This window comes from Cenococcum geophilum (genome assembly GCF_001692895.1).
Source record: "Cenococcum geophilum 1.58 unplaced genomic scaffold K441scaffold_7, whole genome shotgun sequence".
Classification (NCBI taxonomy): domain Eukaryota; kingdom Fungi; phylum Ascomycota; class Dothideomycetes; order Gloniales; family Gloniaceae; genus Cenococcum; species Cenococcum geophilum.
The window spans coordinates 2,534,365-2,559,593 of NW_027137565.1; the positions used below are offsets into that span (position 1 = coordinate 2,534,365).

Genomic DNA, 25,229 nt, shown 5'->3' on the forward strand with positions numbered 1-25,229 from the left:
GTCCTCGGCGCTGTTCGTTTCACGGGTGAACCTGTCGATGGAATAGCTGGACTCGGCGGATGTGAAGCTGTTGAAGCAAGCGAGACAGCGCGAGGGTTTTTGGCTTGCGTGTCCAACTTTATAGCCGTTGAGGTAGCTGGAGACTCATTCACATACTTGTCAGATAGTTTAGTAGCTGCGGAAATATCGAGTCTGCCAGGAGGCTGACGCTTCGTCGAGCCAGAGGCAGTCTTCGATGTTGATTTCGTCCCCTTCTGGGGACTCAACTCTGCACTCGGGGTAGAGCTTATCTTTGTAATTGGTGTAGAATCTGAAATCATCCTCTTCGATCTACTCTCAACCTTCGATGGTAACTTCAGATTCATAACTTCTGATGGAATCGAACTATCACCCGTGAGCTTAATATCTTTCTTCAGTTGGTTAGTCTTGTCTGGAGTGCCCATGGGTGTCTTAGCAGTAGGCTGATCTGATTTTGAGGCAGTGGATCTCTGTCCTGCTTTGTTCCTGTCAAGGCTTGCCGGACTGTCTGATACATAAGTCTTGCCACTAGCACCTATACCAGTATGATCTTCAGATATGTCTGCAGGTTTCTTGTCTTTCCTAGGCTTCACGGGTGTAGCTATTCTAAGTGGAGTAGCTGGGATTACAGGGACAGCGGGAGTAATAGTGGTCATTGCAGTTCGCGAAATTGGGCGAAGGGGTTGGTCAGCTGGAAGCCTCGGGGTAGCTGGGGCTGAAAACCCGGGCGGTATCGTGGGCGTCGAGCGGCGTGGTTGCTCGAGGATACGGCTTCCCGAGGTTGGCAGACCCATTAGGGAGTCAGTGTCTATATCGTTGACGAGGGCATCTACGCTGCGTGAGGCTTGCTCTGATAGTGCGAATTCTTGTTCATCTAAATAATCAAGAACGTCAGCGAATACTGCTATACTGAAGCGAATGGCTCGGAAGTTGAGCGAAGGTGCAGACGATGGCGATGGGCAACAGAAGAGAATCTCCTAGACTACAAAGGAGCAAGAATAACGGCATAGGTGCAACGGTGTCTATCGCTACAACCTCTCTCAGCCGTCTCGTCACGTGAATAAAGCAGAAAAACGAATGGGGCCATCTAATCTAATTAAATCGTGAGTAACTGCCGTCTCTACGAGATCGGCTGGAAGGGGATTTTACGTACATATGATGGCCATGACGAAGACGACGAGAGAGTGTGGCGTACGGACCTGGCGAAGGCAGCATCGCTTGCCCATAAGCTCAACAGAAAAAAACAGATCAAGGTATTGAAAAGCAGCAAGTACCATGCCGAGATGCCAAGGACCAGAAATCCCCCATGAAAGACAAAGAGCCATTAAAAACGCCTCAGGCAGTCCCAGTAGCCAATTTACTTTGGTATTTGCCGATGCTTCGCTTTGCCCAGTTCCGAGAAAACGCCATGCAACCATCGTGAAGTAGAATTTAAAAACACAGAAAACGACCAGTGGTCAAAGATAGAATGTGTGGAAAGGGAAGCCGGCTACCACCTCCCGACGTAATTATTGGCATACATGGAAGAAAACCCACCTTGACCTTGGCCAGCGTACAGTCCCTGCCCAACCATGGCTCCTCCCTGATGCAACCTCGCCTGTAAGATACTCGGGTCTGCAACATCAACTACACCACCTCCCCCGGAGGAGGAAGTGTTAGCATGCCTGTGCTTCTTTCCCTTTTTCTTTTGCTTTTGTGAACCAGATTCCTGGTATGCACCAGGCGAGGGTCCACCGTAAGGGAAGGTCAAAATGCCAGGGGTAGGGGCTGGCGTGGAGGTCGTGGGGTGTTGATGAAGAAAAGAAGGAAACATTGACTCACGCTTTCCAGCATCAGGCATCCGACCGGCATCACCGCCTCGGTTACGAAACAACTCTTGATACATCGCATCATTTGCGTTCCTGCCCGCCGCATTTGCACCATAGCCTAAGCCTCCAGTAGCAAATCCATGGCCTTGGCCGAACATGCCTCCTCCACTAACTGGAGGCGTTCCTGTTGCCTTCAAGCCTGGCGGCGGACCTTGGACACCACTCGTGTAGAATTGGTTCCCTAGCTGTTGATGCTGAGAAAGCTGGTTGAAATGGTTGGTATTCTTAGGCATCATGGAGGACTGTTGGTTCATAAGTTTTGCGTTCGCGACCGGCTGGATAGCTGCTGAAGCTGAAGCGTTGTCATTTGCGAAACTGAACCTAGAGGTGTGTCTTGCATGACCCGAGGCGCTAGTTTGCAGTATGTGACTTTGCTGTTGGCCTTGGTTGCCTTGGAATGCACTCAAGAGAGCAGAAGATTGAGGTGCTGCGCCTTTGAATAGGAGGAGCTGCTGCTGTTGTTGAGCAGTTAGGCCTCTGCTGCTGATACCAAGATTTGCAAAGTCATCTGCTAGCGAAGAATTCTGCCCAAATCCTAGACCAACTCCAAGATTATGTTGTGAAGGTGGTGCTATGGCAAGCTGCTGACCGTGACCACCACCTGTCTCTTGCGTTTCTTCAGGCTCCCCTCCAAGCTGCAAGCTACCGCCTTCAGGGTTTTCTTCTGGTTCAGTCGTAGAAGCGGCTTGTAATGCAGCTTGGGTTTCAGCCTCTTGTCTTTGATGTTCCAGATCTTTCTCTTTGTCCTTCATCGCACGTCGTTTTGCACCACCATTTGGATCAAGCATTTGAGGGAAATGGGTAACAACTTCGAAGTCACCAGGACTCATCGCAGTGGTAGAGAATACAAATTTGAAATCTGGGTTCGAAATCGCCTTCAGTAGTCCATCCAGGTGGGGTACGCGGGGCTTCTGAACACGCGAGATAGGCGAAGGGGATGATGATGGTGGTTGAGGGGTTGAAGATGTCGAAGGTTGTGATGACTTTTGAGAAACCTCCTTGTCTTTTTCCGTTTCCTTTTCCTTTTTGGACTCCGGCTCAGAGCTGATTACCTCGGGTGTCTGAGTCTCCGGGACGGCATGAGAACCCATTGGACTAGAACTAGAGACATTCGTTGATCGACTCGCTCGCCGATCTTGAGTCGTCTTGCTACCCCAGTTCGCTGTTGATGGCAGAGCGGACCCATCCCCATTGCTCTGTGTCGGACTAGCAGGACTATCATTACTTTCTTGCCTATTCATAGGCTGAGTAGCGGCAGCGATATTATGTGGCGCTCGTTGCGGCGGCGGTTGGGATTGAAGAGGATGAGATGTTGGGTGAGGAGCAAGGGATTGAGCCGGTTGTTGTGTCGATATGACGTTCATGGAAGAAAGATCTTGGCGTGTGAAGCTATCATTCTCTTCTCCGGGTTCGTGGAGGAACATGCAGTTGCGATTGTTACATGTTTCGTTCCGCAGATACGCCGAGCAGTATTTCGTTGTTCCGTATTGCGCCCTGCATGAATGTTAATTTGCGATGTGAGTTGAGCGGATGACCATACCTTAGTGTCCTGTCTCCATTTGGCGACCCGTCCACAGCTGCAATACAAGTGGCAGCGTCCTCCTTACGGGCAAACGTGACATATACCCCTACCGACTGTTGTGCATGAGAGGTGTCCTTTGCCTTGCTGACGACTATTTTAATGATTTTCCCATATTGGCCAAAGTAATCATTGCCGCGTAAAGTCTCAAGGAGGCGGTCTTCTCGTATTGTTGGAGTAAGTCCAGTGACATAAACGAGGTTTTTCTGAACAACTCGAAGCCCAGCGAGGTGTTTTCGACTTAGCGAATCTGCTTCGCGCTTCTGCGCCTCTTTCTGCCGTAGCGCAGCATTCTTTTTTGCCTTCTGAGCTATCTCGGCTCTGTGCATCGCCAGTCTGTACAGTGTTAAATCACATTAAGCAAGAATATAAGGCGAGAAGGCGGGGCTCACTCTTCGGCGGTAATTCCCTTAAACTCGATGCTCTTTTCGTCATAAGGTCTTCGGCAAGCGGGACATAGCCCATTCATCGTTGTCTTAATGTTGTTGTAGCAGAATTGACATATCTAAGTGATAAAAGCGTTAGTGGCGGAGGCCCGACTCGAAAAGAGGCCGTCGCAGCTTTTGGAAAAACTCGTACCTGGTAGCCGCAAGGACACGGACGGAAGTTCTTGTCCGATAGATCGAACTCTTCGACGCATAATGGGCAGACTTCTTCTTCGTCATCATCGACGAACTGGTCTTGTTGTGCGCGAGACATGGTGATGTGGTGAGCTGTTCAAAGTGGAGCGGTGGCGGTCAAAAGGAGATGATGCCCAAAGAAGGGATACGGGTATGAGACGGGCTGTCGCTACCAAAATAATACAAGGGGAGCGGCAAAGAAAGAGACAAACGCCGGCCGTGAGACGTGAAAGATCATAAAGAGATGGGGTTGGTGAGTTTGGATGACAGGGAGAGAAGAAAGTCGAGACAACAGCCGATGCGACGCCAAGTCCTCGACCCATCACGTGCCCAACGGAACAAGCCGCCATCCCAAACCCGACGCTTCTCGGTTGGTGAATATCATGGTGTTGAGCGAATCCATTGGCCTCTACCACACAGTCCATCCGGGCTGCCAAACCACTGCAGCACTCCCTTCTTCCCTCCACTCTACAAATGGCTCTCAGGCTGTCTGTGAGCAGGCCATTGGCCTCCGCCGTCCGCTGCGCCGCCAGCTCCAGCTCCCTCTGTATTCGAGCTTTCGCAACTACAACTCTTCGATCTAAGCAGGTGGCTTCAGATACGTCTGAGACACCGAATCTACGGGTAATCCTCAATTGATACTCATGCTTTCTCCTCACCATCCTAAGCTGGAATGCAGTTTGCACCGCGAGACCCGACGCCAAGCAAGCTCAAGGCTCCGATCGTCAATCCAGCCGACAGATACGAAGAGAAGGGACAAGCTCTCCATAAATATGGACAATATTTGATGTCCTGCTTGCCAAAATATATCCAGCAGTGCGTGTGCCAAAATGTCGTTAGAGAGCCTCTTTAACAAAAGCACTGCAGATTTACCGTCTGGAAGGACGAGCTGAGCATCTGCATCGCACCATCTGGTGTCATCCCCGTGTTCACCTTCCTCAAATATCACACCGCTGCAGAGTTCACTCAAGTTAGTGATATCACTGCCGTTGACTACCCGACGAAGGACCAACGCTTCGAAATTGTCTACAACATGCTCAGCATCCGGCACAATTCTCGCATAAGGGTCAAGACATATGCTGACGAAGCCACCCCGGTTCCCAGCATATGCGATCTATACGATGGAGCGAACTGGTATGAGCGGGAGGTGTATGACCTTTTCGGTGTATTCTTCGTTGGACATCCCGATCTGAGACGAATCATGACTGACTACGGATTTGACGGTCATCCATTGAGGAAAGATTTCCCGATGACTGGATACACTGAGATAAGATATGATGAGGAGAAGAAGCGAATTGTTGTGGAACCACTGGAGATGACCCAGGCTTTTAGGAATTTCCGGGGTGGTTCTACTGCCTGGGAACCAGTTGGACCAGGAGAGGACAGGCAACCAGACCAGGTATATTCAATCCTTTGCCATTTCCGATTCACAAGTGCTTATAAGCGAAACAAATTTCTGACTTTATTCAGTTCAAATTGCCTACACCTAAGCCGGAATCGCCTAAGGAGGAGGGAAAGAAATAGACACCCCACAGCATGTACAGTGTATATATATATCCGTAAAACAAGAGCTGTCTGTTTCTTTATTAAACCGCGGCTTCTAGATTTGCCTATGAAAATCTATGTGTCAAGGACCAAATACAGATTCTGAGATTTCATATGCACATTCTAAGCTTTTCGCTAATTAGTACCCTTACATTTTGCGTATTTCTGCAACCTCACGATCTCAACCTACCACATAAACAGTTGCATAATCTTCTAGAATGGTATTCTCGCAACTTTTGACAAATTAAACAGGTCATCTGCCGCCAAGAAACCCCCGCACCGTGTTGCAGTTACTGGATTACGGAAAAATATCCCGTCAGCCGAGTTTAGAGTCATAGTTACATTCACCCTTCAAACGCAGCCTTTGATATATAAGACCTCAATTTTCTCACCCCGCCGAAAAACATTACCATCACTCATTGTTACACGCTATTTATACACAAATCTACAAAGCCACGGCAATCTTGTCAAGTCACATTCTTTCGTTCAACTCCGCCTCACTCTACCACTTCAGTCCCAATTAATACCTTCTCATCCACTCCATCCCACCTCTCCAGAAAACCAAACATGTCCACCACCACTACTCTCACCGCACCCCCCGGCACCGACATTTGGCGCAAACCACCGAACACCAACATCCTCAACGCGCCCACGCACCCTTCCCCCCTCCTCTTCCAACCCCTCCGCTCCTTCCAGCGTGCCCGCCTCACCCTCACCCTCCCACCAACCTCATCCCTAACACAATACGACCAAGCCGGCCTGCTCCTCCACCTCCGCCGCACTCCCACTCCCACCACAGCCACTGAAGCCACCGACGCCGCGCCAGACAAGTGGCTGAAAACCGGCGTCGAGTTCGCCGACAGCGTCCCCTGGCTCAGCACCGTTGCGTGCGACAGCTGGGCCGACTGGAGCGTTACGCCTCTGCCCGCTGCCGCCGCCGCTGCTCCCGTCGCCGCGACTGTTGAGGCGCGCCGCGAGACGGATGCGCATGGGACGAGCCTGTGGGTGTATGCTCTCGAGCTGGACTCAGAAGGGGCGGTGGTGAAGCGTACGCCGTTGCGGGAGGTGGCGTGGTTTTTTGCGGTGGAGGAGGGGTGGGAGGTTGGGGTTGGAGCGTATGCGGCGAGGCCGGGTCAGGCGCGGGAGGAGGGGTTGAGGGCGGAGGTGAGGTTGTGGGAGCTGGGATCGGAAGAGGAAGGGCGTTAAGTGGTGGATCAAGCACGGTTAGTGGACTACAGGTAAATGCTCAAGGCTATTGGCTTTTATTATAAAAGTGCGGTATTTAGTAGACTGGAATTCTACCTTGAGGTTCCAGCCTTTTCCTAGCCTTTGAAAGAGGCATCAGTCACATCTCAGTACTGCCACCATGAGTCCCAAAACTATGAACCATCTCCACCCAAGGCCATGCCTGCCACAATGCCCATTCCGAATGCAAATTTACCACCGAAGAGTATTTTGAGTGCCATCAAACACCCCAGAGCTTTTTGTTTGAGCTGATATCCTTACGCCCATATCCCGACCCGAGAACCCGTCCAAACATCAATCATCCCCTTTCTCCTCCGCATAGAAGTTATTCAGCGCCTTCAGCGTCAAGTGATCCCCATACTTAACCGGAGGATACAGCTCCACCCCTCCAGTCCTCTCCACACACTTCCTCAACGGCCTAACCACCGCATCCCAATCCGGCTCATAGAAGAACGGCACGCTGACCCTAAACCCCTCACCGCGATGAATGACGCGATGCATCGTGCTCTTCCACAGCCCATTCGTCCACGTCTCCATCATATCGCCGATATTGACGACAAAGGCTCCAGGCACCGGGTCCGCATTGATCCACGCCCCGTCCTTGAGCTGGACCTGCAGCGCGCCGACCGTCGCATCCGCCAGCAGCAGCGTCACGCAGCCGTAATCCGTGTGCTCGCCGCACGACAACTGCTCGACGCCGTCGTCCCCCGCCGCAGCCTCACCACCGCCCACCCGGTCCGCGCCGCCCGGCCGAGAGGCAGGCTCCAGCGCCGGATACCCGATCATGCGCATGACCCAGAACGCCTCCCGCGTCCGCCGCACAAACACCTCCTCGTCCTCCCGCCCCCGCATCCCCGCCGCCCCCGCCGCAGCCCCAGCCCAACGCCACCCCCATCGCCCTCACCAGCACTTCCCCAACCCTCAGCACCTCCCCGACATACGCCTCATACACCCCCCTCAGCTCCGCCGGCCTCTCTGGCCATAGGTTCGGCCCCCGCAGCAACGGATACGGCGGTCCGGCGCTCGGCACCTCCCGATACCAATCCACCGCCTCCTGCCGGTCCCTGCGGCCCTTGGTGACGTTGTCGCCAAGCGGCTGGTAGCCGCGCGCGCCGTCGCCGTGCTCGGGGCCGCCGGCGTCGTGGCGGGCGATGCGCGTCTTTTCGGCGGTGGGGAGCTGGAAGAATTGGGTCGCGAGGGAGAGCACGCGCGACGTCGTGGAGGCGGGGATGCCGTGGTCGGTTAGGTAGAAGAAGCCGTAGTTGGTGCAGGCGGCGGCGAGGGCGGTGGCGGCGGCGAGGCGGGCGGAGGGGGGAGAAGAGGGGGTGAGGAAGGGGGCGAGGGAGATGAGGGGGAGAGACGGGAGGGGGGTTGGGGTGGAGTTGGTCATTGTGAGGGTGGCAGTGGTGGTAGTGGTGGGCTTGTGAGGTCCATGTGAGCAGAGAGAGGATGGTTGAGAGTGAGGATTGGTGTGTACCTGTTGCTGGGTTTTCGTGAGCGCGAGTTGGAGAAGTTAGAGTGTGGAGAAGCTGAGATAGCTGAGAGAAGTGAAGGGAGTAGAGGTTTTAGGTGACAGTGAAGGTGTGAGGAGAGTGAAACTGAGTGATTTTATAAGTGGAGGGTCTTGATGGACAAGCAAACAAACAAGCTTGGTGTTTAGTAACATTGGACAAATCAATCGAGCCGAGAGGAATTGGTACCTTGGAGTCCGGGTGAGCCAACTACACCAGCTGACTGGATTGAGCTGTTTTACAGAGAGAGGACGTGGGAGAAGTAGGAGACGCGGGAGGACAACGCCCAAGAGAAGACGGCTACTTTAGATAGAGGTTGTAGTATCGCCATGAGATTATTAGTCCTTGGTAGAATCCAGCCTCTGCTTTATACCTCTTTGGGCTCAAGACTTTAATCGCCAAACCGATCGCCCTCGTTTATATAGAGGATCACGGTGATGCAGTCAGCTTTTCTTTTATGAACATACAAACCATTAACGTTCGGGTAGATATGCCTGTTGAGGTAAGGCTGGAGGTGCCTATTAGGAAAAAAAAACTGAACCAATTTTGCCGAGGGTTGCGACAATCCTTGTTTGAGCTAGTATACCTCAAAACGATTCTAACGATGCAGCAAGCCAATCGACTGGCCAGTACGTATTGTAGGCTAAGACGGTATTCCAGCTGGGCAAGTTGTCTGACAAGTTTGAAGAAGAGAACCGCCTCAATCAAATTCGGTGATAGGCACTTTATTGTCCAGATCATGTCTTGAGTGAAGAAGAGTTATCGAGAGGTTGAACGCCAATTAATGCTTCTACCATTCCTGCCTTAATGAATTCTGACGTGCCGGGAACTTTTCAGGCCGATCCATCTTTGACCCACCATCTTCCAAACTACATAACCCACCCTGAATCATTGCTAACCATGTCGTCCCAAGCATACAATGCTATTCGTATGCCATGGTATCATTCCCAAAATAACATTACTCACATAATGACTTCGTTAGCGACATCCTGTATCTCAAGTAAGTAAATATTCCTCGCACCAGACGACAAAAGATCGAAAGGATTGCGAGAATACTAACCCTCTTCAACTCCTTGTATGGCAGACACACGCAATTCTGCACCCGCACTTCATCGCCCACACCACATTCTTTTCCAAGAATTGTAATGCTCTGGACCTTGACACCGTTCTTCACGATGGTGGTCGTGTAGCTATTGATTGGCGTTGGCGTTCCCTCAACACGAGCCCAGCATCCAATCTTGCTGTGCCAGCCAACGATGGTGTACAAAATGCACGCATCATGCTTGATTTCACAGTCTTCCAGGACAATTGACTCCTTGATACGCACACCCGCTCCAATAGTGCTTCGCGGGCCAATTGAGACGTTAGGACCAAGCTTCGCAGTAGGGTCAACAGTCGCAGTCGGATGAATGTAAACTGGAGGGATGATGTTGGCCGAGGGAGCTGCTAGCTCCTCCGAGCCGGACTGGTAAGCCTTCATGAGGTACAGAGCATTAGCTGGCACGGCGGAGCCAGCCGTCTTGATCTGACGCCAGAAGTCCTTTGTTTCCAGCACGAAAAACTGCTTGCTGTCCGCGATATCTGACAGCACGTCCTGCTCCAAGCGGATCACCTCCGTCTTCTCTGTCTCCTCTTCTTCGCCCTGGTAGAACGAGGACTCGAGATTCTCCGAGGAGGGATACGAGAGCAGCCTGGGACGCTCCGTGCGGCGTTTGATGGCGCTGCGGATGGCGGGGAATATGCATTCCGTGGAGAACAGGTAGACGCCGCAGTTGATGAGGTTGGAGATGTGTGACTCGGGCTTCTCGACGTAGTGGAGCACCCGCTTGGTATGCGCGTCCGACACGATGCAGCCGAAGTTTGTTGCCGACTCGTTGGGAACCCTCGTGCCAAGCATCACCGCTTCTGCGTCCTTGTCCTCGAACAGCTTGAGCATTTCGTTGAGGGGGAAAGAACAGCAGACGTCGGCATTCAGCACGAAGAATCGCTCCGGTCTGCCCTTCAGTATGACATCTCGGAAATGGTATAGACCGCCTGCCGTGCCCAGCGCTTGGTATTCTCGGAGGTATTTAACACTGATGTGGGGGAAATCTTTCGAGGCGTCCTTAATGAAGTCCCGGAAGACGGACTCGTCGTAGTAGCCAACGATGAAAACTTCCTTGATCTCGGGGACTTTGGAAATTGCTGCAAAGCAGTGCTCAATTATAGGGTGGCCCGCAACAGGGAATAGTGGCTAGGGTTTATTTAGCTGGCACTTAAAAGGCATATGCTTCCCAGCAAAAAAAAATTGTACCTTGGGCAATTCCATGGACAAAGGCCTAAACCTCGTGCCTCGAGAAGGTCCGCCCACCTGCTTGTGTTAGACATGGTAGAGTAGTGGGTTATCGAAGAGCTGCTATACCAAAATAACTGCTTTGGTGGAAGGGACATTACCTCCTTTGGGCCTGAGACTTGGAGGTTGGAGACTCATGGTTGAATTGGTGTCAATAGTAGTTCGAACGACAAAATGTTGGGTGTTCAGGCGGTTGGTCTCCTAAAGGTGTTCGGCTTGGAGAGGGAATTCGGTGACAGAGGGTTGGGACAAGAGCAGAGAGGCCAAGTTGTGGTGCCCCAGAAAAAACATGTGGTTCGTTTGGCGGTGAGGGCCCGCGACGCCTGGCTTCGCCGCCAACGACAATAGCTAAATCCGTCACGAGGTCTTCCACTCCGAAACACGAGTCAATCTCAAGCTGTAGCCAAGCCTATCATCAGCTCCAATGAAGCCGTATGGAATTTCGCTGAGGAGGTCTTACAGAAATGTCTATTGGGATTGTTAAGGCGGCAATGGTAGGTAAAGGCATTAAGCCGAGCCACACTGAAGTTCATGGTTCCAACCACAGGTTAGTTGAGAAAGCTTTGGGTTTATCAAGTCTGGCGCAGGGAACAGGATAGCCTTCAGCATATAAGGCGCTCGGCCTCTTTGTATTCATACATTTTTCTGTCTCCCCTTTTCAATCACCTGCAAAATTTCAGTCATGTAATTCTCCCAAACAAGTCCGGAGCCTTTGAATATTGGCAGACATCCCTACTCCCTTCGACTAGACGATGCGCTTCTCCTCTGCCTGCTCAAGAAGCTAGGTCTGATCGCTTCTCAAAAGATTATATCGTCATTTTTATTTCTCCACGTCTTAAGGTTTTCAAGCGATTCCATAAAACTAGGGAAACGATCAGAGAAAAGTCATAGAGCTGCGACCATATTTGCAATAATCCAGTAGAAATCTTTGCATTTCTTAATGCTGGTCTTCGTGATATCAACCCAATAGTGTTCGGTTCTATCGATGATATATCTCAAAGACAGCATACATGTTTAATATACAGCATGGTCTACGACATGCTGTCCAAAAGCTCCGCGTCCACAAAGGCTCATACTCCACCTTTCGCAGGTGAAACTAAATGTCTCCCCCCGCCCTCTCCCGAGGTCCAATCTTAGGCAATTGCATCATCTCCTGATACACGGATCTTCGTTCCAGAAGCACGGATATATTTGTCTTGAGGGCTAGCAAGCCGCATTTGGGTTACCAGTCTGTTGTTTATACTAGTTCTCGAAATTCCAAGGATACTCGTGACTCCGCACAAATCCATATCAAACACATTCACGCCTGCACACGTGAATGCGATAGCAACCACTGTGACGAACGGGACATCCATCAAGCAGGCATGAGACATCTCGATCCAATCAGCATTACGTCACTACAAGGTGTCTGGCTAAAATTCGCTCAAACTGTGCTACATGGCCTTGTCCCATGTCTGGGGTGGAGTCCCAGTCTTTCAAGCAACGAAAAGCAACGCGAAACGTTTCGAGTGTGATAACTCTCTGCGAAAGGAACAGGCGCCGCAGGTGATTGAAGATGCTATGGATTTTGTTGAGGCTTTTGGGGAGCAGTACCTGTGGGTTGATTGCCTCTTCTAGACATACACAATGGCAAAAGAATTGCTATTCTAACTCATTTATCAGCTCCTGAATCAGCGAGTACGTTTTACTCAGTCCAATAGCATACAATTCCCTGTATCCTAGTCTGGAGGCCCTCAAACTTCGACTAGGATTCCCTGCCCAACCGCTTATCTCCTGGTAAAGATTCGGCAATCGAACCTCCAGGACAACATCCAACGTGGCCCAACTCCTTTCTTCCAAGGCGACCAATCCGATCTGCGACAAATTCCGGTCCAACACGCGTAACTGCGAGGAACTTGCGGTAGAGATCGTGGATTTCGCAGTTGACAGATGGAATGATGATATAAAAGACAACTCCATGGATCGAAGCGCGGGGTGGGCCAAACGGTCAACCACCCCAATTGAGAATCTGATATTCTCAGTTTTCCATCACTTGGATCCATAGGCGCTCAACACGCCTCAGACCTACGAGCCGTCACTCATGCGGCTCTAGGTACAGGAGGAGTTAAGCTAAAGTAGCAACTCCTCGGAGCAAGCACATCATTCCATCACTGCTCCCAGGCCACAACTCTCGCGGCTGGCACGAAGGCTTCGAATTGCTTTTGGAACCGTTTAGCGCACGTGATTTAGCGAGGCGAAGAGTTGCTTTACTTACTGAAGTCGGTAGCAGCCAGCCTCTCGGGCCGAATTTGTAGAGAAGGACGATGCCGTTGAGGATTAATGCGACGATAAGGAAGAAGCGCTGAAAGCGAGAGAAGGAGATAGGTTTCGAAAAATGGGTTGTTGCAAACATGTTTAAGGAATGTGCTCTCGGTTGTTCTTGAAGTAATCCAGATATGGAAGTGCCGCTATAATTGAGCCGATAATCTGAAAGACCAAAAGCTGGGAAGTAGGAAACCGAGCAGATTCGTGAGTCTCATATGGGACAAGCCAACGACCCTCTCGCCAATTGCTGCAAGGGGGCGGCGTCGTCGCGTCGCAGCAGCCGCCTAACAAGGTAAGAGAGCGGCCATTTTAAGCGAGCATGGCTGCCGATGACTCGGATGCTGGGAGTCTCGGACGCCCGCCTGACGCCGCGTCTTCATTGGACATTTGGAGCACAAAATGTACGCAATGCGTTTGGCATTCATCCAAAGATAGGCAAGTTTCGGAGGCGAACCAAAGGTCGGTGTGACTGTTGGGCCTTCCAGTGGCAGCAGTATACTCAAATAAATCTATTAGTTGATTATGCTCGCCCGGGGGGAACTGTTTCACAATATCGCACAATGAAGGCACAGAAGGCCACTGCCTCCGCATCAAGAAAGTAGGTAAGATTCTCTGACAAGCGGGGTGTTGCTCCTGGGAGAAGCCGCGCTTCCAGCAGACATATTAATATTGAAATTGACGCCGGCAGCTTCTTAATTTAGTAAACCTCAAAACTTCCAACACTCAAATACTTACCCCCAGATAATGCCCAGAAGATATCAAAACATTTAAGTCTCTCCACAACAGTTAAACAGCCAGATATACCGTTTGCTCATACGAAAAGGGTATGAAACGAGAAAGGGCGAAAATTTAGTCATAGCAACATTAGCAAAAAAAGGCCAGGCTGATAGTATCAATAGTGAGAGTCAGGGAGCATACATCATTTGTGACAATGCGAATTTGCCATGTTGAAAAGTGTTCTCTCTGTAAAGGAGGAGTATTTTTTCTTGTTTTCAAAATACAAAACAACCCAACTCTCCATCGCAAGACCTCCAAAGATCTGTTCACGAGCCAAGATGGTGAGTATCATCATGCAGACCAAAATCAACCCCCAAACTCCAAAGCAATGCCAACTCGTAAATTCTATCACCTCAAATCAGGCATACATATCGTCCCACTCGCCATCATCATCATCCTTCTCCAGCACAGGTGGCTCCTTCTTGGTCAAAACCTTGCGATCGAGCGGGCAAGTAGAGTTAAGCTTCAGCCAAGGCCGTATGCAATCAAGATCGAAGCGGTGATCTTTGTGACAAGGTAACTGAACTACAAGTGGGTACTCATCTGCATGCGACACCATTAGCTTCTGTATTATCTTATATCCTTGTTCAAGTCTTAGAGTATTACCATCAAGGAATGGGTTGCAGCATATTGGACAGGTATCCGTCTTCTTCAACGCCTTCTTCGGCACCCTTTCTAGCTCATCGAGAAAGCTATTTGGCACGCCCTGCAGCTCGCGCGGCGGGTCATTGGCACTCTCCATTAAGCTTTGGACCATAGTCGCCAGTAGATCGTTTCCGCCATCCTGCTGTTCCTGCCCAGAATCTCCACCTCGCATCATCTCGAATGCGTTCGCAAGCAGCCGGTACGCTGCGGTCATATCGTCGGGCTGAGGTAGTGCGTGCACATTGTGATGACCTTGCTCGTCGGACGTATCGATAAGCTCGAGGGTGGAGAAGAAGGTGGATAGGTCGGGGCGACGGGCAGGCCTGGGTTCGTTCGCGGGGATGTTATGCTCGACTGTGGCGAGTTAGAATGTTCTTCTGGTTAGAATAGTAGTCGCTACATGCCTTCGTAGCCAGACATTGCTAGGATGGGCCAAAGTTAGAGAATATTGTGTATTGGTAGCTCTCTAATGTTGTGTATTTATTTCTCGTGGAGGAGTCGTCATTGGGTCGTGCCTGGCTAAACTCCGCGTCCGAGCGCCTTGATCCGACCTCCATCCGACACACCCTGTTATCTCATAAATCAGACCCCCGGGGAGAAATTGCGCTACGACGTGGAAAGACTAGCGCTACGCTTGTGGACCTTACCCTAGTCCTGTGGACTCCTGGACCAATCAGATCACACTAAGAGGAATTTCTCCCCGAGGGTCTGAGAGCTTATGGGCGCCCTTTGTATAAGAACTCAAAGTTTTTTATTAGGCGATAACTCTTCCACNANAACGCGTATCTTAACCCTTTTATAACGTCTAGTTATTATAAAAATACTATAAGATAGGAGCTCTTTAATTTCTCTATCTATTGCATTAAATAATAACGTTGTAGCTATATTATATAGTTAGTTANNTCAGTTGCAATTTTTTCTTATTNGTTGTGTTTTCTTNTCGGTCGCATTTTCTCGTCGCAATTTTGCCTTACTGCTATGCCTTATATACTTCTCTACGTCTAATTATCTCTAAAATAATACGAGCTAAAAGCTCTTTTTCTTCTCTATCGCCTCTATATTATAGCAATATCGTAGCTCTATTCTANGAGAAGTTAGATATAGGTAGTCGGTCGTTTTAGTCCATTTTATCGCAATCTTGCCTTACTGCTAAAACTTACATACTTCTCTATGTCTAATTACTTCTAAAATAGTACGAGCTAAAAGCCCTTTGTCTCCTCTATCGCCTCTATATTATAGTAATATTCTAGCTCTATTTTATGAGAAGTTAGATATAGGTAGTTNGTTGGTTTTAGTAAACATTTAAATCCAATATCTAACTTACGTTNTACNACGATGTATCTCGCCCCCTAGTGTTCTTAGTAGGGGGTTATAATTTATAAATATATANATATAATTATCTAAAGAATCTATTGCATCAATAAAATATATAATAAGTCTTGTGGTTAGGACGTCGCTCGTAAAAATATACAAAATTTGATTTTTAAAACATTCAATTCTCACCAAAGCGACGCCCATAAGCTCTCAGACGCTCCGCAGAAGATTTTGTCAGGTGACAGGGGTGCGCAGGGGGCTGAAATTAGTGCGCTGTTCTAATTGGTCCAGAAGAGGGTCTATGCGTTATCCCATGTCACGGAACAAATCTTCTGCGGAGCGTCTGATTCATGAGATAAACACCCTGTACAGCGTAGAAATAAGCGGCCGATATTGGCACGTGCGCAACCACCAAAAATCGACGATTGTTTGAGGAGGAGATGGACTAGAAGATGATTTAGAATATATACAAGTACTATATAAAGCGTCTACACGATTATAAAAGACGTAATGAGCAAATGACAAAGTATTAGAGTAGTAATATATCTTCGGGAATCGATTTTTAGTGGTTGCGCATGTGCCAATATCGGCCGCTTATTTCTACGCTGTACAGACACCCAGTCGCTGTCCTTCTACGCCTCACTAAATAGGTGCCCGCGATACACACTATTTCAAGAAATTCAGTAGAGGCTCGATGTATTCACCACTTCAATTATACAAGATTTTCTTAGGTCTACAACTAACAGTTAAGGTCTGTTGGATTCCAAGGACTGATTCCGATCCCGAACATAGCCAAAACGGCTGAAGTCTCAGCGGACAAGCCCCAGCGAACAATTCAATATCTGATAACAATGTCGACTAATATCGGTCTACCCATGCTGCGTACCAACGCGGTATGCATAGGTATCACGTCCATGTGCAGCCCCTTTTAACACAATCTCTCATCCGCCGAGCGTCGGAGAAACCAAAATATTTAACTTAAGAGTGCTCCTCGTAATTTGCTGTAACACACAATTACTCATACTTACCCCCTTGATCTTTTCTTTAACCGTCAATATGGGCAACACACTCAGTCAAATGTTTCCACCATCTCCGCAGTTTTCTGAGAATGATGTCACAGATCAAGCTGGCAAGGTAAGCTGCTAAGACTTCTTGTGCCCTAGACAGCATTCTAGTCGGAACATAAGTCTCGTTTATCTCCTCGAGATAACACCCATGCCTGCTTCCCATGGCTTGCCTTATTCTTCGTATGTCACTGTATCCTGGAAAGAGGGGCTAATATCTGTAGGTTTTCATCGTTACTGGTGCCACTTCCGGTGTAGGCAAAGAGATTGCGCAGATCCTCTACTCTCGCAATGCAAAGGTTTACGTAGCAGGTCGCTCAAAGGACAAAGGTTCGAAGGCCATTCAGCAGATTAAATCCAATCTCCCAAAGTCGAAAGGCGAGCTTATATTCTTACACCTCGACCTTAACGATCTTACCACTATCAAGAAATCCGCGGAAGAGTTCTTAAGTAAAGAAGACAAGCTCGACGTTCTCTGGAACAACGCTGGCGTAATGATGCCACCGCAAGGCTCGAAGACTAAGCAAGGCTACGAACTTCAGCTGGGGACGAACAACGTGGCGCCATTCTTATTCACCAAACTTCTAACGCCAATACTCACACATACTGCACAGACTGCTCCTCTCGGGTCTGTTAGGGTCATTTGGGTATCCTCCTTAGCGGCCGGACTTGCATCTCCTAAAGGTGGTCTGGATATGAATAATCTAGATTACAAGAAAGATCAATCACCATCGACAAAATATACTGTTAGCAAAGCAGGTAATGTGCTACATTCTCAGCAGTATTCCAGGTTACATAAGGAGGATAGGATCGTCAGTTTAGTGCGTTAACCTTCATCTCGCCGAAAAGCTATCCTAATTAGAATCTCAGAGCTTGAATCCCGGAAACTTGATAACAGAACTTCAGCGTCACCTATCCAGCCCGGCAAAATGGCTTGGGCACCGGATTTCATATACCCCGATTTATGGCGCATATACCGAGCTATATGCTGGACTTTCTCCGGAAATTTCAATGGGCCAGTCTGGCGGATGAGGTGTGTCGTATACAATTAATCCCGTTCTCCAAATAGTTGGTACTAATGGTATTCATAGTGATCCCTTGGGGTCGACTCGCAGACATTCGAAAGGATATTGCAGAAGCGGCGAAATCGAAGGAAGAAGGCGGAAGCGGGACTGCAGAGAAGTTCTGGGCTTGGAGCGAGGAGCAGGCGAAGCCACACCTGTAACCCCCTAGTTTTCCCTAGTTTTTCCTCTGTCGATGTTTAGGCTTCGTGAGATTAAATAATTAGGTGTTCTTCTAGTGGTGATTTGGCTAAAGAGTGAGGATATATGCGACGGCATGTATTAATCAATAATTTCGCAAAGTAGATAATGGACAAAAGGGCATTTTGGAGGGCCCAATCAGCCCTTATAAATAGCAAGCATACAGCTCTCTTTGATCCAAACACATACTCTCTTATGAATCACCCCTTCAACAATGCTCTGCCTCTTTCAAGCAGTTCAGGATTACTCTGTATTTTCGAGCCTGTCCCATTCAACACCGTATCTATCATGGCAATAGCCAACTCACCAACGCGGATAGATAAAGTCGTGCCTAGGACATACGTTAAGATAGCTCCCGTAGCACCGCTCTTTGGCTGAACAGACCCGGGTCTGGCAATAAAGGTCTCCAGAGACCCTCAGTATCATTTTGCTTTGAAAAGTCTACGAGGAGAGTCTGTGCCCTGCCCTGCATATACGAAACGTCATCAGCCATGAAAGGGTAATTCAGATCAATCCCTTATCCTGACCCTTCGTGCGTCTCAGAAAAACCATAACAGCTTCTCCTGGTCCGTCTCTACCACAGCACCGCTTACATGCAGATAGCGGAATTTCTTTTTATGTGCCGGGAGAGTCTTCGCAAAGGCTTTGGAAAAAGCGAGGGGGTAGTCGATCTCAAGCACTGGGTTGCCCACAGTCGAACCCATAGCCCTGTAAATAGGTTAATTTTCAAGAAGATACTAAAAAAACTAGCTGCTAAAAGGACGAGGTTGATGTACTATATACAAGCATCGGCTCCAGCCAGCTCTTCTAGCACCGAATCAGGATACTGGGTAAAGCTCTTCATAATTATCACTTTCAGTCTAGGATCACTGATCTCTTTTGATAGCTCTCGCCGCGATAGCACGACGGCAAATGTAATAGCTGGATTCTTAAGGCATTGTGCCAAAACTTCGCCGCCAGTGAAGCCGGCACTACCTGTGAGAATGATTTTCATTATAAAGAGGTGTTGCTAGTGTTGTCTAAGGATAAGTGTCTAGTAGGGGATGAAATGAGGGGGAGCATCGTTGTTTATTTTAGAGTTATCACTGAAGCAGCAGAAATTTTTCGTATAAGCATTATATCTGTATTCTATGTGGAGCTATGTCTTCTCAAGAGTATAATGATGAAGGATTGGGTCGCCTAAGTAGGTGGGGATTGTCCACAAGGCAGACTCTCTCCAATGACATCCATGCACATCTCAGCTTTGAATATTGCATACCCTGCGTTCCCTCATGTCTCTGTTTTCATTTTCTCCGACGATTTCGACGGACGCTCTTAATCGACACTGGAAATGTCTGCCACCACAACGCCACAAAAGCGTTTGAGGTGGCGGCCCCCCTCCGCAGGAGGGGGGTTGAAAGCGCCGGGTAGATCCCAAAAAAAATTGTATACGCGGACAAATGCTATCCTAACTCCGCGAATCTATTTGGCTTAGGCGCCTTTAGTTAACGATCCGTGCACTGGCAAAATAGCAATTGGGCATTCCAACTTAATCCGATTGGCTATTAGGTTGGGTCTTATCGATAACCATAGGACGGAATAAATATGAGCAAAACCCCCAAGATGAAGGTTAGGAATGGGAATTCATCTGAAAGTCCGCAATGGCACGAGATAGATTTTGTGGCGTTGTTTGAGAAACAGTGTATAGCACAATAAAATTCATCGAGCAGCGCGCCTCATTTGTAGGATAATTGCACTTTCCTATGTCTATTTCATGGCCTCTGCAAAGTTGTCCCAAAATCCTAAGTCATAAACGTTTTCTACTTGTCCCAATTTCCAGCATTTCTTCCAACTCTTCTCTTGTACCACGTCTTTCAAATGCTTTGGTAAGTTTTGCGGTGGTTGACCATCCATCGTTCTTACGAGAATATGGCGACTCTGCAAAGGCCAGGTGGTGGGTGGCTCTACAACTTCATCTTCCATTGGCGCAACAATGACTGGAGTAACATGATGATATGTTTCGTTTAAACTCATACTATTCCTGTACTCCAAATCATTTTCCTGTGCACTACCAAGCTGGGGGAGCCCTAAATCGGACTCCGGTTCCCGCAAGCCAAGGAATACCACACCATCATCCATATCATCTCTCCAATCGGCCCATTTGCTGCTCTCGTTTGTCGTCATGCCTGCCCATATTAGGTAGACATGATAGCCGAGGAGCCCGAGTGGCATAGGCCATGTCAGAAGAGCTAGAAGACCAACGCCAGAGACTTCGAGCGAGCCGAGATTAAGCGCGATACTAAGGTAAGTTGTAAGATAATGAAAGAATATTGTGAAGTGCGTTGTGAGTTTGCTAAAGCCGCTCGGCGGCGTAGATCTGGGGATCGGGTCGGGGAACTTGTAGTAGTATTCGTACTTTGTATAATGAGCTTGGACTTGCGGCGCGAGAACAAAGTAAGCCAGATAAGCGCCATATGCTAGAAGTATGCCGGTTGAAAGAAGTAAGGAGAGAAACCATCTGTAATTTCCTCGACCTACGCAATTATTTACCCATACGCAGTGGTGATCGGCCCGCGCGACGCACGTTTTGCAGATACTACAGTGTTTGCTCCTTGCAGGCTTCAAGAAGCGGCAGGTCCGGCAGTGGTGGCCTGGGTAGTATAATATGCGGTCGTATGTGTAGTATCGCATTTGTTCCGCATGGTTTGAATTTGTGATGTGGGTTTGGGTGTTGCGACGGGCGCAGAGATAAGTAAAAAGATAAGGTAGAGGTATCAGGAGCGGTATAGGTAGGCGTTGTTTTGTGGGGAGGCTTGACCATACAGCTGGTACAAAGAGAACAACGCTCCCTGTGATAAGGCCGAGAAAGAAGATCTGGAAGGTCAGTTGTTCGACAAGGCTTAAGGAGGCCTATAGAGCATACTATTACAGCTGGATGCTTTTCATACATAAGGTGGTTCCCAAGTCGAAAACCACCACTTGCGATACGACCATTCGTAAGGAGTAAATCGATTCTGAAGAGAAGCTTCGGCATGTGGATACATAATAGACGATGAAGGAAGCCAATGGGGGTATTTCTGGGGGGCATGTCAGTTTAGCGATCAATTTCAGAATCCTTGGAGAAGTACCTGAGGGTTGGCAATCTCCCAAAGAAGGCGACGAAGGTGACGAAGGAGATGGAGAGTGTAAATATGGTAATGTCTCGTATGAGAGCCATCTCCGGAGCTGTGACGGTTCTTTAGGCCGGCATAGCGGGGTAAGACTTCGTGTGTGGAGATATCCAGATTTTTGTTGCAAGCAAGCTTAGTTTCTGCTGGTTGATGGTATGATCCGTGTGCCCTTTGGTGTTCTTCCTCCTCTACCGTCTGACTTGAGGCCACTGTAGTGAAGCACAACCCAGTCCGACCCATCTTCGCCAAGACCGTTGATGTCGCGTGAAAACGCGTCAACCGAAAGTCGGCCTCCGCATCGGTACCGTACGTAACACGATGACAGAACACGCGCGAATAGTCTACAACAATGTTGCTAAGGACTCCGATATACAAGGCCAACTGTTTGATGGTTTGAAATTCTGGATCTCCCAGCGGTGTCCCATGCGCTCCAGCTTTATCGACAAGGTTAAGAGTAACGGCGGCCAAATTGTGCCTCTCGAGAAGCAGGCAGACTATCTAATTGTTGATCACGTACGTAAGAATGTTCCTCCTGGTGGCATATCATACGAGTTCATAGAGCAATCAATTCGTAGGGGAGAACGAGAAAATCCCGAAAATTACCGTGCTGGACCCCCAGAAGGCACTGTTCGAGACATTGGTTCATCCATATCTGCGAAGAGCAGCCGGGTGCCGTATACAGCCGAGGATGACAGGCAGTTGTACAATTGGGTTAAAGATCATGAACGGAAGAGTGGCGCTATATCTGGTAATGAGATCTATAAGCAGTTGGAGACAGAGGTATGGGCTCATCACCTTAGCTATCTCTTATATTATAATTGACGACTGCAGAATCCACGGCACCCGTGGCAGTCATGGCGCGACCGCTATATCAAGCAACTCATGAATAAGCCATCTTCTGCATTTGTGTCCACGAATCCTCCTTCACCCCCCTCCGATCAACCCGTTGAACGAGTAACCGCGAACCTACCCAAAGCCAAAAAGAAATTTGGGTCTATACGTGCGGGAGAGAATGTTAGGATGGGAGAAGCGACGAACCCAGTTGAGTCGCCCAAATTCACGAAGCAGGACTGGGACGACCTCTATGAAAACGTTCCCTCAATCCTGGATTGCAGAGTTGCAACATATCTCCAGGCTTGGGACCTGTGGGCGAAAGAAACCTCCCACAGCGCGGAACAGTGGCGGACATATTATGAGAAGAAAGTCTTGCCCCAGTGGGGAAAGGATCGTAAGGCGAAGGAAGATAAGCGGGATGGGAATCATGAGCAAACGGCTACTACTTCCACTGGGGAACCATCTACAAGGCCAGAAGCTCAAAAATCCACACGATCAGAGGTGCCACAAGTCGAAAATGCAACACCGCTAAAGAAAAGTGGATTCAGAACGCCTCCCTCTCCGAACTTCCTACGCGCAGTGGACGCTATAGAAGATGGCAAGGCTGTTTCTTCTGAGAATGTAGAAACTGAAAGTTCCAAATCTCACGCTTTTCTCGTTGAAAAATTAGCAAAGGAGCGCCAAGGGAAACCACCGATGAAGGCATATAAGTTTTTTGTCGAGAACAACATGGATATAGTGATGGGTGTAGACTCAAGTGATTTTAGTGAGTTATTTGTCACAGCAGGCCATGTGAACCTTCTAACTGACTTTTATACTTACAGCTGCTCGCCATAAGGTGCTTCTTCCTAAGTGGAATGCTATGTCTGAAGAAGACCAAGCATCTTATAATGCTATGGAACAAGCTGATAGAGAACGATATGAATTAGAGAAGGACCTAGAAAACGCAGTATGTGTAAATACAGAACGTGCTTTCCTCCCGAAACTGACCAATTTAGTCCAAGAAACGATATCGGGATGACGAAATCTCAGATGCCCAACAACAAGTCGACGTATTACACAGAAAGAAGAAGCAACGGCATGAAAGTCCATTATTTGTTCAAGACAATGACACAGAAGAAGATGAAATTGCGTCTGTGACAAAGCCTAGTCCTGGATATATTGAGGTGTCGGATGACAAGGAATGTGACGAGGAGGAGGGGGAGGAGCAGGAGAAGCAGGATGATGACTATCTCCCTGAAAAACTTCAAACGCAGTACACCGCCTACGAAGATGTCATCAATGATGGAGGTGGGGAAGAAGAGTACCTTGCTCAGTCTCTTCCCCAGCCACAGCAACCCCAAATTCCTCAAAACGAATTGGAGCATGAAAATCCACAACTCTCAGCATCTCTAGACGCCATACTGAATATGGACTTCGATCTCGCACCTCCGGAAGGTGGTTGGGACAACACTATGTCACCTACTCCGACTCCACGCGCCCGCCGTCACCAGGCACCTACCTCTCTAGATACACAAGCGATCCTCTCGGTGGAAACTCAGCCTCTTGACCTGTCCCTCCCTGAGCCTGAAGGCGGATTTACCCAAAGCCGTAGCCTTTCCGCCGCACCGCCTTCCTCGCCACCGCTCCCGGCAGAATCAAACTCTACATCATACTCAATACGGGAAATCCGCTCTCTAGAACGAGAACGTCAACAGCGTTCAGCTGCACCCCTGCCCCCGGCAACATATAGCCTAGAAGAAACGGAGGAAGATGAAGAAGAAGCAGACCCTGATCCCCCGCTCGACGGGCCGTCTATCTCCGCCTTTCTCACTCGCATGGTCTCCAAGGGCTACATTGAGGATAATGTCATTAGTGCTTTACGCATGACGTCCACGCGCGGGCATCTCGCTAGTCTTATTATCCCTACGCTTAGTTCCGGCGCACGGTTGAAGGACCAGAGAGGCGTTTGGACAAAGCAAGACGACCACGATTTAGAGGGTGGTGACGGAAGAGGGATTAAGCGGGTTGAAGAAAAGCATGGCTGGGGTGGCTGGGGTGGTTGCGAAGAACGGCTTGAATTCCTTAGGATGGTAAGGGAGCTTGAAGGTTAGGTGGCGAGTGAAAGAGCGACATGGGGGGCGAAATGGGTAGGAAATAATTCTGGTTGGACAAAAATCAAGGTTCTAGGTCCGTTAGCTCGTCCTTTTTGAGCTGGATATGGGTATGCTGTGGAAAGAGATTTGCAAGTCACGACGCAGTCAATTCTTTGGAAGGCAGAGCTGGAGTTGAGTTTATTCCTCAGTCTGGAGGATATTGCTCAGGTTTCATGCCCAGGTTTCTAGCTACGTCACCTCAACCCAGCTTATGATCATTAATGGTTATGGAGCTAATACATAGCCCTAGAAAGCATCAATACGCAACCCCAGCCATGGAATAGTGTGCGACCTTTATATTGTAAGGTCGCTAGTGAATCTTGTCTAATCTCTACTCCTGTTCGCTGTTTTCCTTTCGGTTTCTGACTTTGTCAAGATAAAAATCACGCGGTAGCTCGGCCTCCTTTGGTCCTTCCCAGTCCTTGTCAAAAAGACAAAAGACTCGCGGCAACTCCGCCTCTTCTTGTCCTTCCCAATCCAGATTCCCTACCCCAACGTCCTGTTTCTCCTGTTCCTTACCGAGCTGATCGAGTAGTGGGTTGATAATATGCTCCATACCCATCGCCTCAGCCCCGTTTCGGTACATTCTCTTGACCACCTCCTTTCCGACCCTTGCAAATGCGTCATATATCATCTATCCGCGTATAACGTTAGATGCTGATTGCTCGAAGTTGACAACTAGCGGGTTTCCCTGTTGGTCTTCCAATTGTAAGTGGCTGGGCTCGCCGATGTTACATATATCGACTTGCGGCCTAATGGATGGATCTCGCGTATAGCGCCCCGGCAATATCGGCGACAACCCGCCACCCCCGGTCACCCCCCGTTCTAGCTCACGAATGAAGTCGTCCATCTGTTTGGTGTCAGAGAATTGATATTGTATCGACCGCGGTCCATGCGGCAGGCCTTGAACAAGGCGCGCTGGCTTCAAGGGTGGAGATTGCCCCACAGGCACTACCGCTGTTGACTGGAGCACCCACGTCTTGTTCGCACTCCCTTTCGACGCCTCCGCGGCCGGTGGTTGTTCAGC

The 25,229-nt window shown here is 49.1% G+C and overlaps 12 protein-coding genes across 12 annotated transcripts; 4 read left to right on the forward strand and 8 right to left on the reverse strand.

The window, feature by feature from the left end:
• Nucleotides 1-1,507: 1,507 nt before the first annotated feature.
• On the reverse strand, nt 1,508-4,164 carry K441DRAFT_544450 (uncharacterized protein; the record flags this gene model as incomplete). Its single annotated transcript, XM_067642765.1, has 4 exons — nt 1,508-3,380; nt 3,427-3,801; nt 3,858-3,970; nt 4,045-4,164. The coding sequence occupies 4 exons, from the start codon at nt 4,162-4,164 to the stop codon at nt 1,508-1,510; spliced, it is 2,481 nt and encodes an 826-aa protein (XP_067507853.1).
• A 395-nt stretch (nt 4,165-4,559) lies between these two features.
• On the forward strand, nt 4,560-5,603 carry K441DRAFT_503463 (or F420H2 dehydrogenase; the record flags this gene model as incomplete). Its single annotated transcript, XM_067642033.1, has 4 exons — nt 4,560-4,709; nt 4,765-4,901; nt 4,953-5,484; nt 5,556-5,603. Coding segments are annotated over 4 exons (867 nt in total), but the record flags the coding sequence as incomplete, so codon positions are not given.
• Nucleotides 5,604-6,215: 612 nt separating this feature from the next.
• Nucleotides 6,216-6,785, forward strand: K441DRAFT_508878 (uncharacterized protein; the record flags this gene model as incomplete). Its single annotated transcript, XM_067642078.1, has 1 exon — nt 6,216-6,785. A coding segment is annotated over one exon (570 nt), but the record flags the coding sequence as incomplete, so codon positions are not given.
• K441DRAFT_654479 (Clavaminate synthase-like protein) lies at nt 6,674-7,745 on the reverse strand (the record flags this gene model as incomplete). Its single annotated transcript, XM_067647686.1, has 1 exon — nt 6,674-7,745. A coding segment is annotated over one exon (572 nt), but the record flags the coding sequence as incomplete, so codon positions are not given.
• Nucleotides 7,746-8,997: 1,252 nt separating this feature from the next.
• On the reverse strand, nt 8,998-11,008 carry K441DRAFT_654480 (nucleotide-diphospho-sugar transferase). The gene is made up of 4 exons (XM_067647687.1): nt 10,788-11,008; nt 10,680-10,736; nt 9,447-10,619; nt 8,998-9,375 (listed from the first exon to the last, which is right to left on the reverse strand). The coding sequence occupies exons 1-4, from the start codon at nt 10,854-10,856 to the stop codon at nt 9,349-9,351; spliced, it is 1,326 nt and encodes a 441-aa protein (XP_067507857.1). The 5' UTR covers nt 10,857-11,008; the 3' UTR covers nt 8,998-9,348.
• A 763-nt stretch (nt 11,009-11,771) lies between these two features.
• Nucleotides 11,772-12,288, reverse strand: K441DRAFT_654481 (uncharacterized protein). Its single transcript, XM_067647688.1, has one exon. It carries the CDS (start codon nt 12,089-12,091, stop codon nt 11,852-11,854), a length of 240 nt encoding a protein of 79 aa, XP_067507858.1. The 5' UTR covers nt 12,092-12,288; the 3' UTR covers nt 11,772-11,851.
• Nucleotides 12,289-12,802: 514 nt separating this feature from the next.
• Nucleotides 12,803-13,189, reverse strand: K441DRAFT_654484 (uncharacterized protein). Its single transcript, XM_067647689.1, has 2 exons — nt 12,973-13,189; nt 12,803-12,916 (listed from the first exon to the last, which is right to left on the reverse strand). The coding sequence occupies exons 1-2, from the start codon at nt 13,108-13,110 to the stop codon at nt 12,866-12,868; spliced, it is 189 nt and encodes a 62-aa protein (XP_067507859.1). The 5' UTR covers nt 13,111-13,189; the 3' UTR covers nt 12,803-12,865.
• Nucleotides 13,190-13,929: 740 nt separating this feature from the next.
• K441DRAFT_703415 (uncharacterized protein) lies at nt 13,930-14,975 on the reverse strand. Its single transcript, XM_067653473.1, has 3 exons — nt 14,849-14,975; nt 14,406-14,798; nt 13,930-14,342 (listed from the first exon to the last, which is right to left on the reverse strand). Exons 1-3 carry the CDS (start codon nt 14,862-14,864, stop codon nt 14,158-14,160), a joined length of 594 nt encoding a protein of 197 aa, XP_067507860.1. The 5' UTR covers nt 14,865-14,975; the 3' UTR covers nt 13,930-14,157.
• Nucleotides 14,976-16,470: 1,495 nt separating this feature from the next.
• On the forward strand, nt 16,471-18,246 carry K441DRAFT_703416 (NAD(P)-binding protein). Its single transcript, XM_067653474.1, has 4 exons — nt 16,471-16,892; nt 17,047-17,643; nt 17,693-17,855; nt 17,914-18,246. The coding sequence occupies exons 1-3, from the start codon at nt 16,815-16,817 to the stop codon at nt 17,852-17,854; spliced, it is 837 nt and encodes a 278-aa protein (XP_067507861.1). The 5' UTR covers nt 16,471-16,814; the 3' UTR covers nt 17,855; nt 17,914-18,246.
• A 383-nt stretch (nt 18,247-18,629) lies between these two features.
• K441DRAFT_739112 (uncharacterized protein) lies at nt 18,630-19,119 on the reverse strand. The gene is made up of 2 exons (XM_067654348.1): nt 18,861-19,119; nt 18,630-18,792 (listed from the first exon to the last, which is right to left on the reverse strand). Coding segments are annotated over exons 1-2 (219 nt in total). The 5' UTR covers nt 19,079-19,119; the 3' UTR covers nt 18,630-18,791.
• A 658-nt stretch (nt 19,120-19,777) lies between these two features.
• Nucleotides 19,778-21,433, reverse strand: K441DRAFT_629385 (palmitoyltransferase swf1). The gene is made up of 3 exons (XM_067646226.1): nt 21,192-21,433; nt 20,987-21,140; nt 19,778-20,937 (listed from the first exon to the last, which is right to left on the reverse strand). The coding sequence occupies exons 1-3, from the start codon at nt 21,278-21,280 to the stop codon at nt 19,831-19,833; spliced, it is 1,350 nt and encodes a 449-aa protein (XP_067507863.1). The 5' UTR covers nt 21,281-21,433; the 3' UTR covers nt 19,778-19,830.
• A 5-nt stretch (nt 21,434-21,438) lies between these two features.
• Nucleotides 21,439-24,347, forward strand: K441DRAFT_320144 (uncharacterized protein). The gene is made up of 4 exons (XM_067641160.1): nt 21,439-22,013; nt 22,065-22,833; nt 22,892-23,016; nt 23,066-24,347. The coding sequence occupies exons 1-4, from the start codon at nt 21,552-21,554 to the stop codon at nt 24,158-24,160; spliced, it is 2,451 nt and encodes an 816-aa protein (XP_067507864.1). The 5' UTR covers nt 21,439-21,551; the 3' UTR covers nt 24,161-24,347.
• The last annotated feature ends 882 nt before the right edge of the window (nt 24,348-25,229 follow it).

What these genes read in the sequence shown, in the direction of transcription:
- K441DRAFT_654480 (XM_067647687.1), bottom strand. Translation starts at nt 10,856, where the DNA reads ATGAGTCTCCAACCTCCAAGTCTCAGGCCCAAAGGAGGTAATGTCCCT. An exon ending in TGTCCATGGAATTGCCCAAG is followed by an intron (nt 10,620 to 10,679) that starts GTACAATTTTTT and finishes AATAAACCCTAG; the next exon opens with CCACTATTCCCTGTTGCGGG. An exon ending in CATACAAGGAGTTGAAGAGG is followed by an intron (nt 9,376 to 9,446) that starts GTTAGTATTCTC and finishes CTTGAGATACAG; the next exon opens with GATGTCGCTAACGAAGTCAT.
- K441DRAFT_654481 (XM_067647688.1), bottom strand. Translation starts at nt 12,091, where the DNA reads ATGTCTCATGCCTGCTTGATGGATGTCCCGTTCGTCACAGTGGTTGCT.
- K441DRAFT_654484 (XM_067647689.1), bottom strand. Translation starts at nt 13,110, where the DNA reads ATGTTTGCAACAACCCATTTTTCGAAACCTATCTCCTTCTCTCGCTTT. An exon ending in GCTGGCTGCTACCGACTTCA is followed by an intron (nt 12,917 to 12,972) that starts GTAAGTAAAGCA and finishes CGGTTCCAAAAG; the next exon opens with CAATTCGAAGCCTTCGTGCC.
- K441DRAFT_703415 (XM_067653473.1), bottom strand. An exon ending in CTGCAACCCATTCCTTGATG is followed by an intron (nt 14,343 to 14,405) that starts GTAATACTCTAA and finishes TGTCGCATGCAG; the next exon opens with ATGAGTACCCACTTGTAGTT.
- K441DRAFT_703416 (XM_067653474.1), top strand. Translation starts at nt 16,815, where the DNA reads ATGGGCAACACACTCAGTCAAATGTTTCCACCATCTCCGCAGTTTTCT. An exon ending in TCACAGATCAAGCTGGCAAG is followed by an intron (nt 16,893 to 17,046) that starts GTAAGCTGCTAA and finishes TAATATCTGTAG; the next exon opens with GTTTTCATCGTTACTGGTGC. An exon ending in AGGATAGGATCGTCAGTTTA is followed by an intron (nt 17,644 to 17,692) that starts GTGCGTTAACCT and finishes TTAGAATCTCAG; the next exon opens with AGCTTGAATCCCGGAAACTT.
- K441DRAFT_739112 (XM_067654348.1), bottom strand. Translation starts at nt 19,078, where the DNA reads ATGAAAATCATTCTCACAGGTAGTGCCGGCTTCACTGGCGGCGAAGTT.
- K441DRAFT_629385 (XM_067646226.1), bottom strand. Translation starts at nt 21,280, where the DNA reads ATGGCTCTCATACGAGACATTACCATATTTACACTCTCCATCTCCTTC. An exon ending in GGGAGATTGCCAACCCTCAG is followed by an intron (nt 21,141 to 21,191) that starts GTACTTCTCCAA and finishes CATGCCCCCCAG; the next exon opens with AAATACCCCCATTGGCTTCC. An exon ending in AAAAGCATCCAGCTGTAATA is followed by an intron (nt 20,938 to 20,986) that starts GTATGCTCTATA and finishes CTGACCTTCCAG; the next exon opens with ATCTTCTTTCTCGGCCTTAT.
- K441DRAFT_320144 (XM_067641160.1), top strand. Translation starts at nt 21,552, where the DNA reads ATGACAGAACACGCGCGAATAGTCTACAACAATGTTGCTAAGGACTCC. An exon ending in ATAAGCAGTTGGAGACAGAG is followed by an intron (nt 22,014 to 22,064) that starts GTATGGGCTCAT and finishes TGACGACTGCAG; the next exon opens with AATCCACGGCACCCGTGGCA. An exon ending in TGTAGACTCAAGTGATTTTA is followed by an intron (nt 22,834 to 22,891) that starts GTGAGTTATTTG and finishes TTATACTTACAG; the next exon opens with CTGCTCGCCATAAGGTGCTT.